Below are 14,637 nucleotides of genomic sequence, written 5' to 3' on the forward strand. Positions count from 1 at the left end.
GCTAATAATAACGGCGAGGCTATCAGCACTCACCGTTATTAAGGAGTAAATCGAACCGTAACTTCTGGCGTCTGCACATGCACAGTTAAATGCGGAAATCAGGATGGTTGCTGCCCGATTTGCCCTGCTCCTCCACAGGCTCCGCCACACCGGTACCTAGCCAAGGGATTCGGCAATAAAATACATGAAGGGCATGAAGCTGCGATACTTACCCACAGGATATTCCTAAGAAGAAGAACTCACGAAACACGCCAGAAAAAGTTATGGCTTCACCATTCAAGTGTAAGTGAATTTTTAACAGCATGAGAAGTCTTAATTACTATTGAACAACCTCTCTGGCACTGAAAATTAACTTTTACAAGCGTGGAGTCTCAGTCCTTCAGATTTCAGTTATTGTTGGAAAAAAAATTTTTAATCAAAACATTTTTTCTTTTTTCTTTCTGTCTCTTTTATCACTCTCTTATCCCATCTTTCTTTCCATCTCTTTATTTTGCTTTCTGTACATGATTTTAAATTGAATTTAATATTCTAACTTGCACTTCCTGGATTAGACACTGCGCGGCTCAGTAAGGATTCTTCAATCTGATTGGTTGAAGAGACACGCTGTTGCTTGCCCTTTTCACACAGATCCCCTGGAGAGGGCGCTGCGCTGAAATGGGTTTCTAATTACCGTAAGTTGCTGCGCGAAAGCTCACTAAACGTCTATGGGCAGCAGTAAGCTTAAATGAACGGCGAGCGCCGTTCGATTGCCGCTGACCGCAACATCCGGGCCAATGTGTTGATCATTCTTTAAGGATGAACTTCCTTACATCAGTCATACATTTGCCTTAGAGTAGATTGAGCCCGTGCCCCTTTTGTCCCACTCTTGCAATTTAGTTTGAAATAATTTATTAGATTTACCTTTTCCATTTACTATCATACATTCCTCTATAAGGCCACCTCATAAGCCACCTCCTTTTCAGTCTTCACTCAGAACTCAGTCCTCTGGTGCTAGTTATCAGTCCTGTGGCTACTCTCCAGGGATTCAAAAGTTTGTTTTGTGTCTTGGTGACCAGAGTCCATAATTCATAAAGTTACAAAAGTTCTTTCTCATAAATGGACTAAACTAAACAATGAGTGCTCTCCAATATGTATTTTCTCTACAAAACTGCCATAAGGTAAATTTTAATTTAAGATTTTGTTGGACCGGTGATTACTGCATGAAAGGAGCGCCCTATTTTGTTATTTTCCTTTCTTCTTCCCTCTTCTCCTGAAGGCACTGAATCTCCCCTCCACTCCTCAAGCCATTGGTTCTCCACTCCTCCCCTGACAGCGCTGACTCTCCCCTCCACTCCTCAAACCACTGGTTCTCCACTCCTCCCCTGAAGGCACTGAATCTCCCCTCCACTCCTCAAGCCACTGGTTCTCCACTCCTCCCCTGAAGGCACTGACTCTCCCCTCCACTCCTCAAACCACTGGTTCTCCACTCCTCCCCTGAAGGCGCTGACTCTCCCCTCCACTCCTCAAACCACTGGTTCTCCACTCCTCCCCTGAAGGCGCTGACTCTCCCCTCCACTCCTCAAACCACTGGTTCTCCACTCCTCCCCTGAAGGCACTGAATCTCCCCTCCACTCCTCAAGCCACAGGTTCTCCACTCCTCCCCTGAAGGCGCTGACTCTCCCCTCCACTCCTCAAACCACTGGTTCTCCACTCCTCCCCTGAAGGCGCTGATTCTCCCCTCCACTCCTCAAACCACTAGTTCTCCACTCCTCCCCTGAAGGCGCTGACTCTCCCCTCCACTCCTCAAGCCATTGGTTCTCCACTCCTCCCCTGAAGGCACTGACTCTCCCCTCCACTCATCAAACCACTGGTTCTCCACTCCTCCCCTGAAGGCGTTGACTCTCACCTCCACTCCTCAAACCACTGGTTCTCCACTCCTCCCCTGAAGGCGCTGACTCTCCCCACATCGCCTTGAGCTGTTGACTCTTGCTGTGGCATGGTTCCACTAACTCTCACTCAAAGTGGTCATTCATCATTATATTTAAGTGTTGTTAGGCTATTTAATCTTGGGAACCAACACAGTCAAAATCAATCCTCACTGAACACCCACACAGTAGAAGTCACGAGATATCAATCTGTAGCAGGAACCATGATTTCTAGCCTGGGCCACTGAGACCAATTCCAGTATCCTCCTTGCTTCCCTGGCTGACATTGGCTAACTCATTCCAGACTGGAGACCAAATCTATGACCTTCCTTGGCTTTATGGCTCAGTACCAATTGGTATATTTACCACTGAGCCATCAGGGAGCAATGACGGGTCCTTTAACACTTTGGTATTTTGGTATTTTCCAGATCTTAGTCGACATGAAATATGAAATTCAGGAGTATATTTTGGTCACAAATAGTACTTTTTTTTTTAAGAAGTGGAGATAGTACGACTATCCAGCTCCAAGATTCCATGCATTGGCAAAATGTTGGAACTGATTGTCAAATTTATCATGAGACAGTGGAAAGAATCAAATTTTGCCAATTTACCTCCTTACAATAGACTGCAAATGTGATTCAACTGGCATAAAATTCCTGAATACACTAGATTAATGACAGTAAAATGAATGTGGTCTAAGTGACTATTTTCCATCATGTGATCAATTTCATATCAGGAGTAAGCAAAATTATCAAATGATGTCTTTCATATAAAATTATAAGTTGCAAATTGCAGGGGTTCTTGGAAATTTACTTGTGTGAATTTTTACAAGAGTATCGACGGCCAAAGATAATGGTGCAAATTGTGCTTCCACAGTGCTGATGCCAAAATAAAAAACCCTTTAATTGGGAAAATCATCTGTGTTTTTTTTTTAAAAAACCTTGTCTACCACATATGTATTAGACATGCTTCAAAAAAAAAGGAACAGAAAATTAAGAATTGCTAATATTCCCAGGTGCCTATTACGGATGGAAATTGGAGGCAATGATGCTGCTGGACATCCCCGATTTTAAATACTCCACCATTGGCGGCCGTGCCTTCAGCTGCCATGGTCCTAAGCTCTGGAATTCCCTCCCTAAATCTCTCCACTTCTCTTTCCTCCTTTAAGATGCTCCTTAAAATCTACCTCTTCAACCAAGCTTTTGGTCATCTACCCTAACATCTCTTTATATGGCTCGGGGTCAAATTTTGTGTTTTTTTGTTAACAGTTCTGAGAAGTGCCTTGGGGCTTTCTATTACGTTAAAGGCGCCATATAAATATAAGTTGTTGTTGTTGTTGAAACGTAACACCCAGCTACAGCCCTCTCTTGGCTGCTGGCAGTTTCTAACTTGCTAACAGTGCAGGTGAAAAAGTGAGATAAAAAATCTCAGAGGTTGGAAAGAAACGTATGAATTCTTATTGCATTTCTACAGATAGCAGCAAACGCATCTGTTTGCTTTACTATGAATCATTCTGAATTTAGAGGATGCCAATGTATAAAACACAAGGGATAGTAACTGAAAAAATCCCAAACCCAGATCAAAGGTGAGCTTTGTAAATACCATCGATTGCCTCTTTCACGGCTGAATCTACTGGAATTATATTCTTCTTCACCAGCTCCAAAGGTCCAGGTCTTTGGGCTATCTTCTCATTGAGGTCATCAGCCAGCCTAGCCCTCTTGAGCTTCATTTGGGTTGCTTGAAGTGTGCCCTCTGCAGCTGTATCTTTTGGACCAGAAACACATACTTAGTGACTATCCTTTGAAAAGATAATGTCACGTTATACTGGCTTTAGGAAACTATCATACAAGTAATCAATCTAAAGCTAAACTTGTAGCTGAATATATTACAATGTTACCCATAATTTAAGTTGCTTGCTTGAATCCAGTTATACAACTGTGTGAAAAAGATGAGTTTATTGCAGTTGCTCTAGCCCAGCTTCGTCTTGGTGCGGTTTCCCCACCCACTGTATCCAATCTACTGACACCAAGGTTGCCAACCCTCCTGGATTGCCCTGGAGTCTTCAGGAATTAAAGATTAATGGCCCAGAAATTCGGGTCTCCACGGGTGAATACGCACGGGGTACTCACCCGTAAGCCCAATGGAAGTGCCGGTTTCGTGCATGCGCGGGAAACCGGCATTTCCGTTCCCCTGAAAGAAGGGGTTGACAGGTGGAACGCGTGCGCAGGAGAGGCAACGCGTGCACATCGAACTTACATTTTTTTTTGCAGGTTTTCCCGGGAGGGTAAGTCTCCAGCAGTTACAATTTTAAAAAGCAGTCGCAAGGCCTGCCTTTTACAAGGTAAGTGGTGAATTAATTAAAATTAAACATTTTTTTCCACAGGTTTATTATTTTTAAATACTTTAAAGAAAGGTAAGTTTATTTTTAGCCTCATTAGAAAATGTAATTAATTTTTTCAAAAATTTAAATTATTGTTTAACATAGTTATTTCATGTAATTTATAGTTTATTTTAAAAATGTGATGTTTTTAAAAAATTTATTTGATGATTTAGTGATGTTTTGGGGCTTATAGTATTTATAGGTTTGACAGGTCTTCCTGTCAAACTTATGAATGAAGCATTCCCTGCTACCATTGGCTCTCCACGGCCCACGTGATCCCAGGGGACGCACTGAACTAACTGCGCCCCTGGGATACGCAAGCACTGCGCGCCGGCAGTTGGAGGAGGCCCAGGATCGAAATCCCACGCGGGCCCACAGCACAACATCTGGCGCGGTAGGTAAGTGCAGGTCGGGGGCTTGCACCCGCGGGAAGCCCTCGACCCGAATTTCTGGGCCAATATCCTGGACACTGATGCGAGCAACCCAGGAGAAAAATAATAGATAGGGATGCTTAAAAAGGTGTGTTTTTATTCCCATTTTCTTTGAACACTTTCGTTCATTAGTTGTAAAAATTATTGGAGGTTGGGAAACATAGAAGATAGGAGCAGGCTGTTTGTCTTGGCAGGGCAGTTGGAGGCAGGAACCCTCTGGAACACGTCCAACCAGGGTTGTTCATGTCACCCTTCAGTGAATCCAACTGGAGCAATGCTTGGATAGTAAGGGAGGAAAGACCTGCTCTTTGGATCATTTTCATTTCTTTGACTCCTAGATGATTTGGTTAACATTCCTCTTGGAAAGAAAACCAAAGAGCAAGTCGCGTACAATATGGCAAACTTATGTCGCCATATTAATTATGTTTTTTTCTGAATTTTAGCAAAAAATTGTTCCTGGAACATTAGGCACTTTGCAAGAGAAATTTCTACATACAGAGCCTTTGCATCGAGGGCATGTCTGTCACAATACAGACATCACACGTTGCAACAGGTGTAAAATAACCGTAAAAAGAGAAAGGAAGCAAGGCATTTCATTATGGGCTCTTTTGACTTGCTGCCTGAAGTTGACCAGCAATTTACTGACCTGTAATTGACTTCTGCAATTTACAAGAACCTATGATTATCTGGAATCCCACAAGGGGTACTTGAGAAATGATCTTTAAAGATTCGAGTTAGCAAAGATGCTCCAGACCCCATAACTACCCATGAGCATTGCCATAAGGGATAAGCTAATTGGCATTTAAAATACTGGAGTTATATTAACATGGCGACTATTACAAGACCTAAAATGTTACAGAAAACTAGTACTTACCTTGTAGGATATGCATATTAACCAGGTCTGCTTTCTCAGGCCTGCTTCTAATCTTGTGTTTTAAGTAGTCTTCCGTCTGCAAGGTGCAAAGAAAGTAATCAATTGTCAACAGGTTCGAAACTGCAGACTCATTAAGACATCAATAGTATATTCTTTGGCAGGAACTAGTGATGAACTTCCCATCTGAGGCTACTAATTTCACAAAGCAGCATGGGATGTAGAATAGTCCAATCCTAAAATGCCTCTTAAGAATCTTAAGAGCACGTTTTGGTGAATAGTCAGAGGTGCACTTTTGCATTAAAAAAATGCAAAACTTTTAAGAAGTTTGCAATTTAACATTACAAGCAGCTGAATGGCTGACTATATGCAATGCTGCATGTGTTCTTTTGAAGTGTACAATCATTTATACATATATCACATCATACCCTCATCACCTGACAGGATATCTATGAAAAAGCATGTGATTTAATGAAATACAGATTTCTTGGACTCATGTTCAAATATTAACAGTTACTTGCTGGCGAGCTATTTGGCAAACATGAAATCTTGCAGTTTGGGGCGCGGCAAATGGAACTTAAAAAAAAAAACTTGTACGATCAATTTGAAATGACACAGCCTTTTATCATGGAAAAAGCGCCCATTTTTGTTGCTTGGGCAGAGTCGAGAGGTTTATGTCACTACACCAGGCACGAATGACACAATGTGTCCTCAACAAAGACCTCAGCTTCATCCCCTTGCGCCCCCACCACAATGAATTTTGAGCTCGGCACGACGCTGACCACTTCTGCCATCGCCTTCCCCTCCACGTCTCTGGCCAGTTCTCCTCTTGCACAGTGGACCCTTTCTCCCGTCCTCAGGATACATGTTCCATCTGGGCCCCTCCCTCTGGGCTCTGACCCTCTCTAGATCTTTTCATTCGGCGCTGCCGCTGTGACATCGGTCGTCTCAATTTTTCTACTCTGCTCACTCGCTCTAACCTACCTCCCTTTGAACTTGCAGCGCTTTGTTCTCTCAGGTCCAACCCTAACATTGTCATTAGACTTGCTGGCAAGGTTGGCGAACCGACCTCTTCCTTGTAGAGGCTGAATGCCAACTCTCAGACACCTCCTTCTGCCTCCGCTGAAGCATGACCCCACCACCAAATATCAAGCCATCATTTCCCAGATTGTCACTGACCTCATCTCTTCTGGAGGTCTTCCCTCATAGTCCCCCATGTTATTTTCATAAATAAATAGACGTTTTCATTATGAACAGCTAGCTTGAGCTAATCATTTATTCAGCCATGTGGACTAGTGTACAGGCATCCATCTTGACTACTGCCTCTTGGGAGCCCGCTACTAAACATACAGCTCCACCTAGTGTACCATTCTAGAATGACATGTTACTGATCATTACATCCCAATCCTGCACAGTCCGCTTCTACCTCCTTCCCAAGATCCACAAACAGGACTGCCCTGGTAGACCCATCGTTTCAGCCTGCTCTTGCCCCACAGAACTAATGTCTTCCTATCTTCACTCTATTTTTTCTCCCCTTGTTCAGTCTCTTTCCACCTACATCCGTGACTCTTCGGACACCCTTCACCACTTGAACAGTTTTCAGTTTCCTGGCCCTAACCGTCTCCTTTTCACTATGGACGTACAATCCCTCTACACCTCCATCCCCCACTAGGATGGCCTGAGGGCGCTCCGCTTCTTCCTTGAACGGAGGCCCAACCAGTCCTCCTCCACCACCACCCTCCTCTGCCTGGCTGAACTTGTTCTTACATTGAACAACTTCTCCTTTGACTCCACTCACCACCTCCAAATAAAATATGTTGCTATGGGAACCCATATGGGTCCTAGCTGTGCCTGCCTACTCAGGTCTTCTCCCTCACCTCTTTTTCCAGTACAGTGATGACTGTATCGGTGCCATTCCCTGCTCTCACCCCGAACTGGGAAATTTCATCAGCTTTGCTTCCAATTTCCATCCCTCCTTCACATGGTCCATCTCCGACTCTTCCCTTCCCTTCCTCGACTTCTCTATCTCCATTTCTGGGGATAGGCTGACGACCAATATCTATTATAAGTCTACCGACTCCCACAGCTACCTGGACTACACTTCCTCCCACCCCACTTTCTGTAAGGACTCTATTCCATTCTTCCACTTTCTCCGTCACCGTCGCATCTGTTCTGATGATGCCACCTTCCATAACAGTGCTTCTGATATGTCTTCCTTTTTCCTCAACCGAGGATTACCTTCCACTGTGGTTGACAAGACACTTGGCCATGTCCGTCCCATTTCCTGCACTGATGCTCTCATCCCTCTCCCTCCTTCCCAGAACCACCTTTTGTTCTTTTCTCCCATCGCCCCTTTCCCTCCCCTGCACTCGCTTAAAACCGGTTGCATCTCTAACTTTTGCCAGTTCTGACGAAGGGTCAATGACCTGAAACGTTAACTCTGTTTCTCTCTCCACAGATGCTGCCTGACCTGCTGAGTGTTTCCAGCATTTTCTGATTTTATTTCAGATTTCCAGCATCCGCAGTATTTTGGTTTTTACACCAACGTGTGGTAGATCAGTAAATATTGTAACGTTGAATGATAGGATAAGTATCCATCTGCCACTCCACTTGCAGTAAGCTCCTGGTAACAGGGGTGTCGTCAGCAGAGGCAGTAAGCAGACAACAGCATGTCACCTTGCGCCAATCTGTTGAATGTCCGTTCTAGTAGCCAATTACAGAGCAGCATTGGCTGAGGCCTAGGAGCAGATTTACCCGTCTAATCTGCTTCTCTCCTATTTCCCTGGGCTCCAGAATGTGAATCAGGCGGTAGCCAGCTAACTGCTGTGAGCCTTCCCCATACACCATCCATCTTGAACAAGCTGCTAAAAACCCAAAGACGTCTCCCTGCAATTGTTCTACTTGCTGCTGGGTAATGGGCTTTCATTCTGTATTTCTTCCCAGACGCATGGCTGAACAGGGAATTTAGTGGCAAGGGAGAGTGTTGGTGAGAATACCCCTACGATGCCATGTTGTCACTAAAACATAACAACTTATGAAATGATAGAAAACACTCAATTACACAATATATACACAGCGGATGCTTTTTTTTTTAAAGAATCAGTTAAACTGAAAAATATAATAAAGCTAACCAAAATAATTGTAGAATCATACAGCACAGGAGGCCATTCAGCCCATCGTGCTTGTGCCGAATGCTAGTCTAATCCAGTTAGTCCCACTCCCCCGCTCTTTCCCCATAGCTCTGCAATTGTTTTTAATTGTACTTTGGCTGATTCTCATTGGATCTATCCGTAAATAGATTAAATATTTTTCATTCTGACTGCACCATATAGAAGACTTTAGAAGAAAATAACTCGAAGGAGTCATGCATGAGTTGGGGTTGAGGAATAGATTTTTTTTTCGGGGGGGGGAAACTTTATTAAGATTATCTTAAGTCATTTTTCCTCAATAGGATTTAGTCAGATCCCAAATTTGTGTCAAATAACCGCTGCCAAGAAGTGTTGTGGAAATATAATGACAGCATCCAGTGGCCTCGGCACTTGCCACTTGTATGAGGAATCTGGAGATTTACTGTGAAGTCAAATTCCTGAGTTCTTCTGTGTGTTGACAACTGTGATTTAATTATGACACAAATGACACCCTACATAAAGGGCCGTGGACCTCATTCATTCACACAAGGCAGTATTTTCCTTCTACCAAGTTTATTTGCTCTGTAAACAATAATGCAGTTTTTTTTACACAGCCAGTAAAATGTGACACATCCTTTTGAAGTTCACCTCACTGGGGATAATACTTGCAATTTTATACCTAGTTTAAAAAAAGGGATGTGGAATCACAGCCAACATGCACTGATGCTTTTGATGATGACACCACCACTGCATCTTCAGTTTAATTTTAAAATGTAAGATTGGAAGTTACAGTTTTGCTCATAAAATCATTTTGTAAAAAAATGTGTGGAGGCAGATAGGGTGTCTCTGCATTAGCAGTCTCGTATCAGCTCCTGAGAGAATACGGTGGCTTTCTGTCGCAGGCTGTCCCGTGAGATACTCTTCCCCATGGATCTCCTCCGCTAAATAATAACCGTCCTCACGCAAAGCACTCAGCCGCGGAGGGAAGGTTAAAAAGGCATTTATTCATCATTTGTAATTATCATATTGTGCACAAATTATGGGATGCTACTAATTTACAGTCAAAGCTTGCTTGACTGGAAAATGGTCGCACCCCGTAATAAAATAGGTTAACGCCCCACAATAGATCCATGATCTGGAATGCACAGTCTGAAAGGGTGGCAGAAGCAGATTCAATAATAACTTTCTAAAGGGAATTGGATATATACTTGAAGGGGGAAAAAAACTGCAGTGCTATGGGGAAAGAGCGGGGGAGGGGGACTAATTGGATCGCTCTTTCAAAGAGCCAGCACAGGCACAATGGACCGAATGGTCTCCTTCTGTGCTGTATGATTCCATGATTCTATGTATAGGGAATAGAATTTGAGGTCCCGTTAATCATGGCCAATATTATGGAGTGTCTGCATGACTCAGATATCAGATCGTGTTTCCAGGTACCGGGAATGCTGGAGGTCCTATTATGTTAGTAGAAAAAAAATAAAATCCTCAATTATGGAAAAAAACATAAAATTATAAAGTGTTCCTCTCAGACCAATACACACAGGCGTGTACAATGATACGCAGATATAACGGATCCCTATTCCTCATTACATTCTTACTTTTTCATCAACATCAAATCACTATTCAAATGAATAATCAAGGCAGGAAATTAAAATGCTCAGCTCTTCCAAAGAACTGCTGGTACTTCTACATTTAACACATGATATGTATTACGATGATGTGAGTGGGACTTACGATATGGGTTCAAATATCTGTTTTTCCATTGCTTATGAGGATTAATTTTATAATGTGCAACACATTTATGATTCCATCAAGATGTATTCTCCCCTCACAGTATGACATTGTGTGGTTTAGGTCATTATACCAAATCACTCAATCAGCCCATAATTATATGCTGGGACTACAGTTTTCCCTGGGTATCATTAAAACAATTTCAATATGATTTATGAAATGGGTTCCCTTGCCTTCTGCTTGTACAAACTACTGTATTTCCACATTGACAAAAGTCTAGAACATTCCATCACTTTTAGTGCCGTGTAATTTTTATTTGTGTATTCTAGTTTGTGATTTTTTTTCTGCTGTTGCAATATTTTCCATAACCTGCTGGAGAAAAGCAATAAATAAAAGTAAGGATCCATCAGCACTGCTGTCATCGTCAAAAGAAACAAGCGGTTTTATATTTTCTTTTTTAAAACTAAGATTCCATGTTTATTTTGGAGTCCGTCAAGGTGAAGGATGCAATGGGTCAAGCAAGGCCAGATACTGACCAATGTTCCCTGTAAGATGAGCGGGTGCTCGGCTACGTGCCAATCTGTGAAGGTGCCGCGCGGGTTGCTCACGAGCTGTCCCGTCGAAGATACTGCGCGTGCCCGCCCGCTGCAAACTGACAGGTACCACGCATTTAAATAAAGAGGCTGCGCTCCCACGGTAATATGTAGAGGGAGCGTTGATACTAACTAAAGTTCCCACTACACAACCCTAACTCTGAGCATTAAATACAGCCTCAGAACGGTGCGTCCACTGCAAAACTATGATATCTTCATACCAACTACCCTTTGTGGTCTCTCCACAATTGAGTGCAGTTGGTGACAAATTACACTTTCGGGCTGTGATCCGTTCTGACACCAACTAAAACTGGCAAAGCTCATTTCACTTAGTACCCTCACAGCTAGCTGGCAATGAACGAGGAATTTCACCCACCCCATAGAAATCTGGAATGGACTTAAACACAGATCTCAGAGGTGAAAGGACAACGTTCCAAGCACGGAGTCACCTCATCCCTAGCTATGCTACAATGTGTGCAATTTTGGGCGCTCTGCCTTCAAAAGGACAGTCATATGCTAGAAAGAGTCAGAGAAGAGAGCCAAGGGCTTAGCGCTCTAATTTCAGGAGAGACTCACAGAGCTACCGTTGTTTTCATAGGAGAAAGGAAGACTGAAAGGGCCTCGATCCAGTCTTTAAAAGGCTGAGAGGCTTGGATCATGTAGATATTAACAGGTAAATTGTGAAAACAGAATTGGAGGATGCAGATTTAAAGTTAACAGGTTCCAAGCGAGACTACAGATTAGAAGAAAGTTTCTTCCCCTATGAGCAGTGGAACAGAATTTCAATAAAAGCACTTGATACCAAGTCACTTAGTTCTCCCAAAAGAACGTGGCCAGTATCTATTTGGGAATGGGATTGAAGGTTATAGGTGTACACACAGATTGAGATGATCTAATATGCTATGACACATAAGGTTGCCTATGCTGCTCACAGAACTAGAGAGGGGAAAAGGGTGGAGTACTATCTGTAGAAGGCAGCAGGCTAGGGTTAAATAGTGGAAGTTTGGGGATGGATGAATGTTGTGGAGTTTAGTTTGACTTAAAAGGGAATCAAAAATGAAGAAATAAAAATCAGAGGAAGTGAAATAAAAAATACAATTAGCACAGAATAATTGACTAATTGAGCATATTGAGAAACGCTATCGCCAGACTACCCAACACATGGCATAACAAAGGGATGGAAGATACGATCACTGACAGGTGTCTCAGAATTTCTGGTGTAGAGACTGAACTTGGCATGAAGTAGACCATCTTCATCTGATCGGCATGGTTTTGCACTGTACCGAGTCCAGGAGTAAGAGGTTTTTTTTGCAACCAAATAAATAATAACATTTCGCAGGGTGAATAAACACTAGTGTTGCTCCTGGTGAGAAATAGGGCCAAGCTCACTTGAAATTTCTACCTTCTGTGCAAATCAGCAGTGATTATCTATTCAAGCAACGGAATGTCTGCAACTTGAGAGAGCTTGCAATTCTATGCGGAGATGGATTGAACAACACTGTGTTCAACCTTTCTTAAGTTACTAGTTGGTCTTCTCACTGCAGATGTCCATCATTTGTCCACCCACTGTCCAATTCTGTCCTCTCAATGAATATCCTACTGAATGCTCTCTAAAGCTCAAGGACAACTGCTCTAACTTCATGCTAGGCATCAAGAGAATTACTCCATTTCCAGACCATGAGATTCATGGAATTACAAATCAACCACTTTGCTCTAAAGCCAGGTTAGCAGGTTGTTGAGTTTAGATGTTCCAACAGCTTGTCATCACTATAATTTCCAAGAACTTTATCAGAATTAGCACTAAGAATACTGATGTGTAATTATCTGCATCCGAGTTGATCCCCTGTTATGGAAATGATGGCTATTTTCCAATCAGATGGGACAACAAGCAGATGCTTTCTTGACTAGAGCTTTCAGAACTTGACCAATTATGACAGTGGGGATCAAATTTTTGAAAGGAATTTTTAATTTTCTTAGGCTATATTTTCTTCCATTTGCTAATTTTAGTTTTTTTTTAAATGTGAGCTTAAAGCAAAGGCGGCAATTTTTTAATTCCAATCTATTATTTCATCACTTCTGGCAAATTTCCTGCAATGTTGCTCATGAGGTAGCCTGGGGTTCAATGTGATTTTTATCACAGTCCTGTTCCAAGGGCTTGGAACGCCTGTACTCTGTCTGAAGCAGTCTTCTACACCCAAGCTCTCATTGAGTTAGATGCCAGCAACATTCCTTAAGTGGTTCCTGAAGACTTAATCAATGAGAGAAGAAAAAAACAACTAACTAATGAAGAAGAAATGTGCTGACGTTCAAAGAGGAAAACTGACAGATGTTCACAACAGTCACGGAGTGGAGTTACGATGCACGTGGTGCGTTGCCCAAGCAGTGCGATTTGGGCTCCTTGAGGGAGTTTCACACTGATGGAAAAAGACTACTGAGCACTTGGTTTGAGTATAAAACAAGGCTTTAATCAACTGTTTCAAAACCATGAGATTCTAGTTACATCACTAGTTCCTGGTTACAGAAACATCCTGAGCAAGCTGGGCCCACGCCCGAGTATTTATACTCCTTGGACGGCGCCACCAGCTGGCCGCCCAGTGTTACTTCATGAGTCATGATAAGATTCATGACACACACCACTTGATTTTAGTGCACTCGGGAGTCAGATTGGGACCCGAGTCTGGCGTTTTAGTGCTACTTTCACATAAATGCAGACCCCGAGTTGCTTGACATCAATGTAAAAGTCGCAACAGAAGTGCAGCCATTCATGTTCGCAGGGTACTCTGGCTATTCCTTGATGCTTTCATTTCCCCTTTGGTCATTGGTTTGCTGATGTATGGCTCTATTATTCTCAGCACTGTATTTCTCACTGTTTTCCTTTAGTTGTTTCTAAATCTTTGACTTTGCTTTGGGAATTCTGTCCCTCTCATGTTTGGTATTGGCTTTCTTCCTTTGCCTTCTTTCCCTTTCTTTCTCTCTTTGCTCTTGTTGGTTCTGTCATTTTTTTAGTCGGTTCTTGCCTTCTGCACCTTAGAATGTGTCACCAAAGTGCCGGTGACAGCACTGAGGGACAAAAACCAACGCAGTTTGTAGTAGTTTGTTATGATCTAAGAAAACTGCACGTGTACACAGCAACAAAAGATTCTGCACAATGGTCTCAAAAACATTGTCAAAGATGGGTTAAGACAAGTCAAGATGAAAGACCAATGCTAGTAAGAGAGGCCCATGACAAGGGGGTAGGGATGGGTTGGGGAGGCAATGTTACCATGCAGACTCCCTGAAAGAGCAAAGGGGTTGGAGGAAGAAAAAGAGAAAATAATTCATTATTGTCCCGTTTGGGGGCGGTAACTTTTGAAAGCTGGGAAACTTACCGCCAGGCGCTAATGGTTCCCAGCTTTCACAAAATTGGGTTTAGCACTCCAGGAATTGGAGCGCTCAAGCGCTGCCCTTCCTTCCTGGAGCGCTAAAGGCGGCAGGCGGGGCGGTAGAGGTGCAGCACTGCACAATGTCCTGGGCAGCGCTGCCGCGATTTGAGGCCCCTTCCCTCCCTTAAAGTCAAGGGCCATCGCTGCATTGGGATCTGTTTGCTGGTCCCCAACGGC

At 43.0% G+C, this 14,637-nt stretch overlaps 1 protein-coding gene across 7 annotated transcripts in view; it reads right to left on the reverse strand.

Annotated features, from left to right (window-relative positions):
• LOC147102682 (myocardin-like) overlaps positions 1-14,637 on the reverse strand; it is a 291,661-nt gene that overhangs the window by 58,429 nt on the left and 218,595 nt on the right. For all 7 annotated transcript variants that reach the window (XM_085963400.1, XM_085963399.1, XM_085963402.1 and 4 more), the window contains exons 4-5: positions 5,590-5,665; positions 3,507-3,668 (exon numbers count right to left, since the gene is read on the reverse strand). In XM_085963400.1, the coding sequence (XP_085819526.1) occupies positions 3,507-3,668; positions 5,590-5,665 (238 nt within the window). The remainder of the gene's footprint in view (positions 1-3,506; positions 3,669-5,589; positions 5,666-14,637) is intronic.

This window comes from Somniosus microcephalus, chromosome 21 (assembly GCF_052327205.1).
Source record: "Somniosus microcephalus isolate GS21.2 chromosome 21, FLI_Smic_1.0, whole genome shotgun sequence".
NCBI lineage: Eukaryota > Metazoa > Chordata > Chondrichthyes > Squaliformes > Somniosidae > Somniosus > Somniosus microcephalus.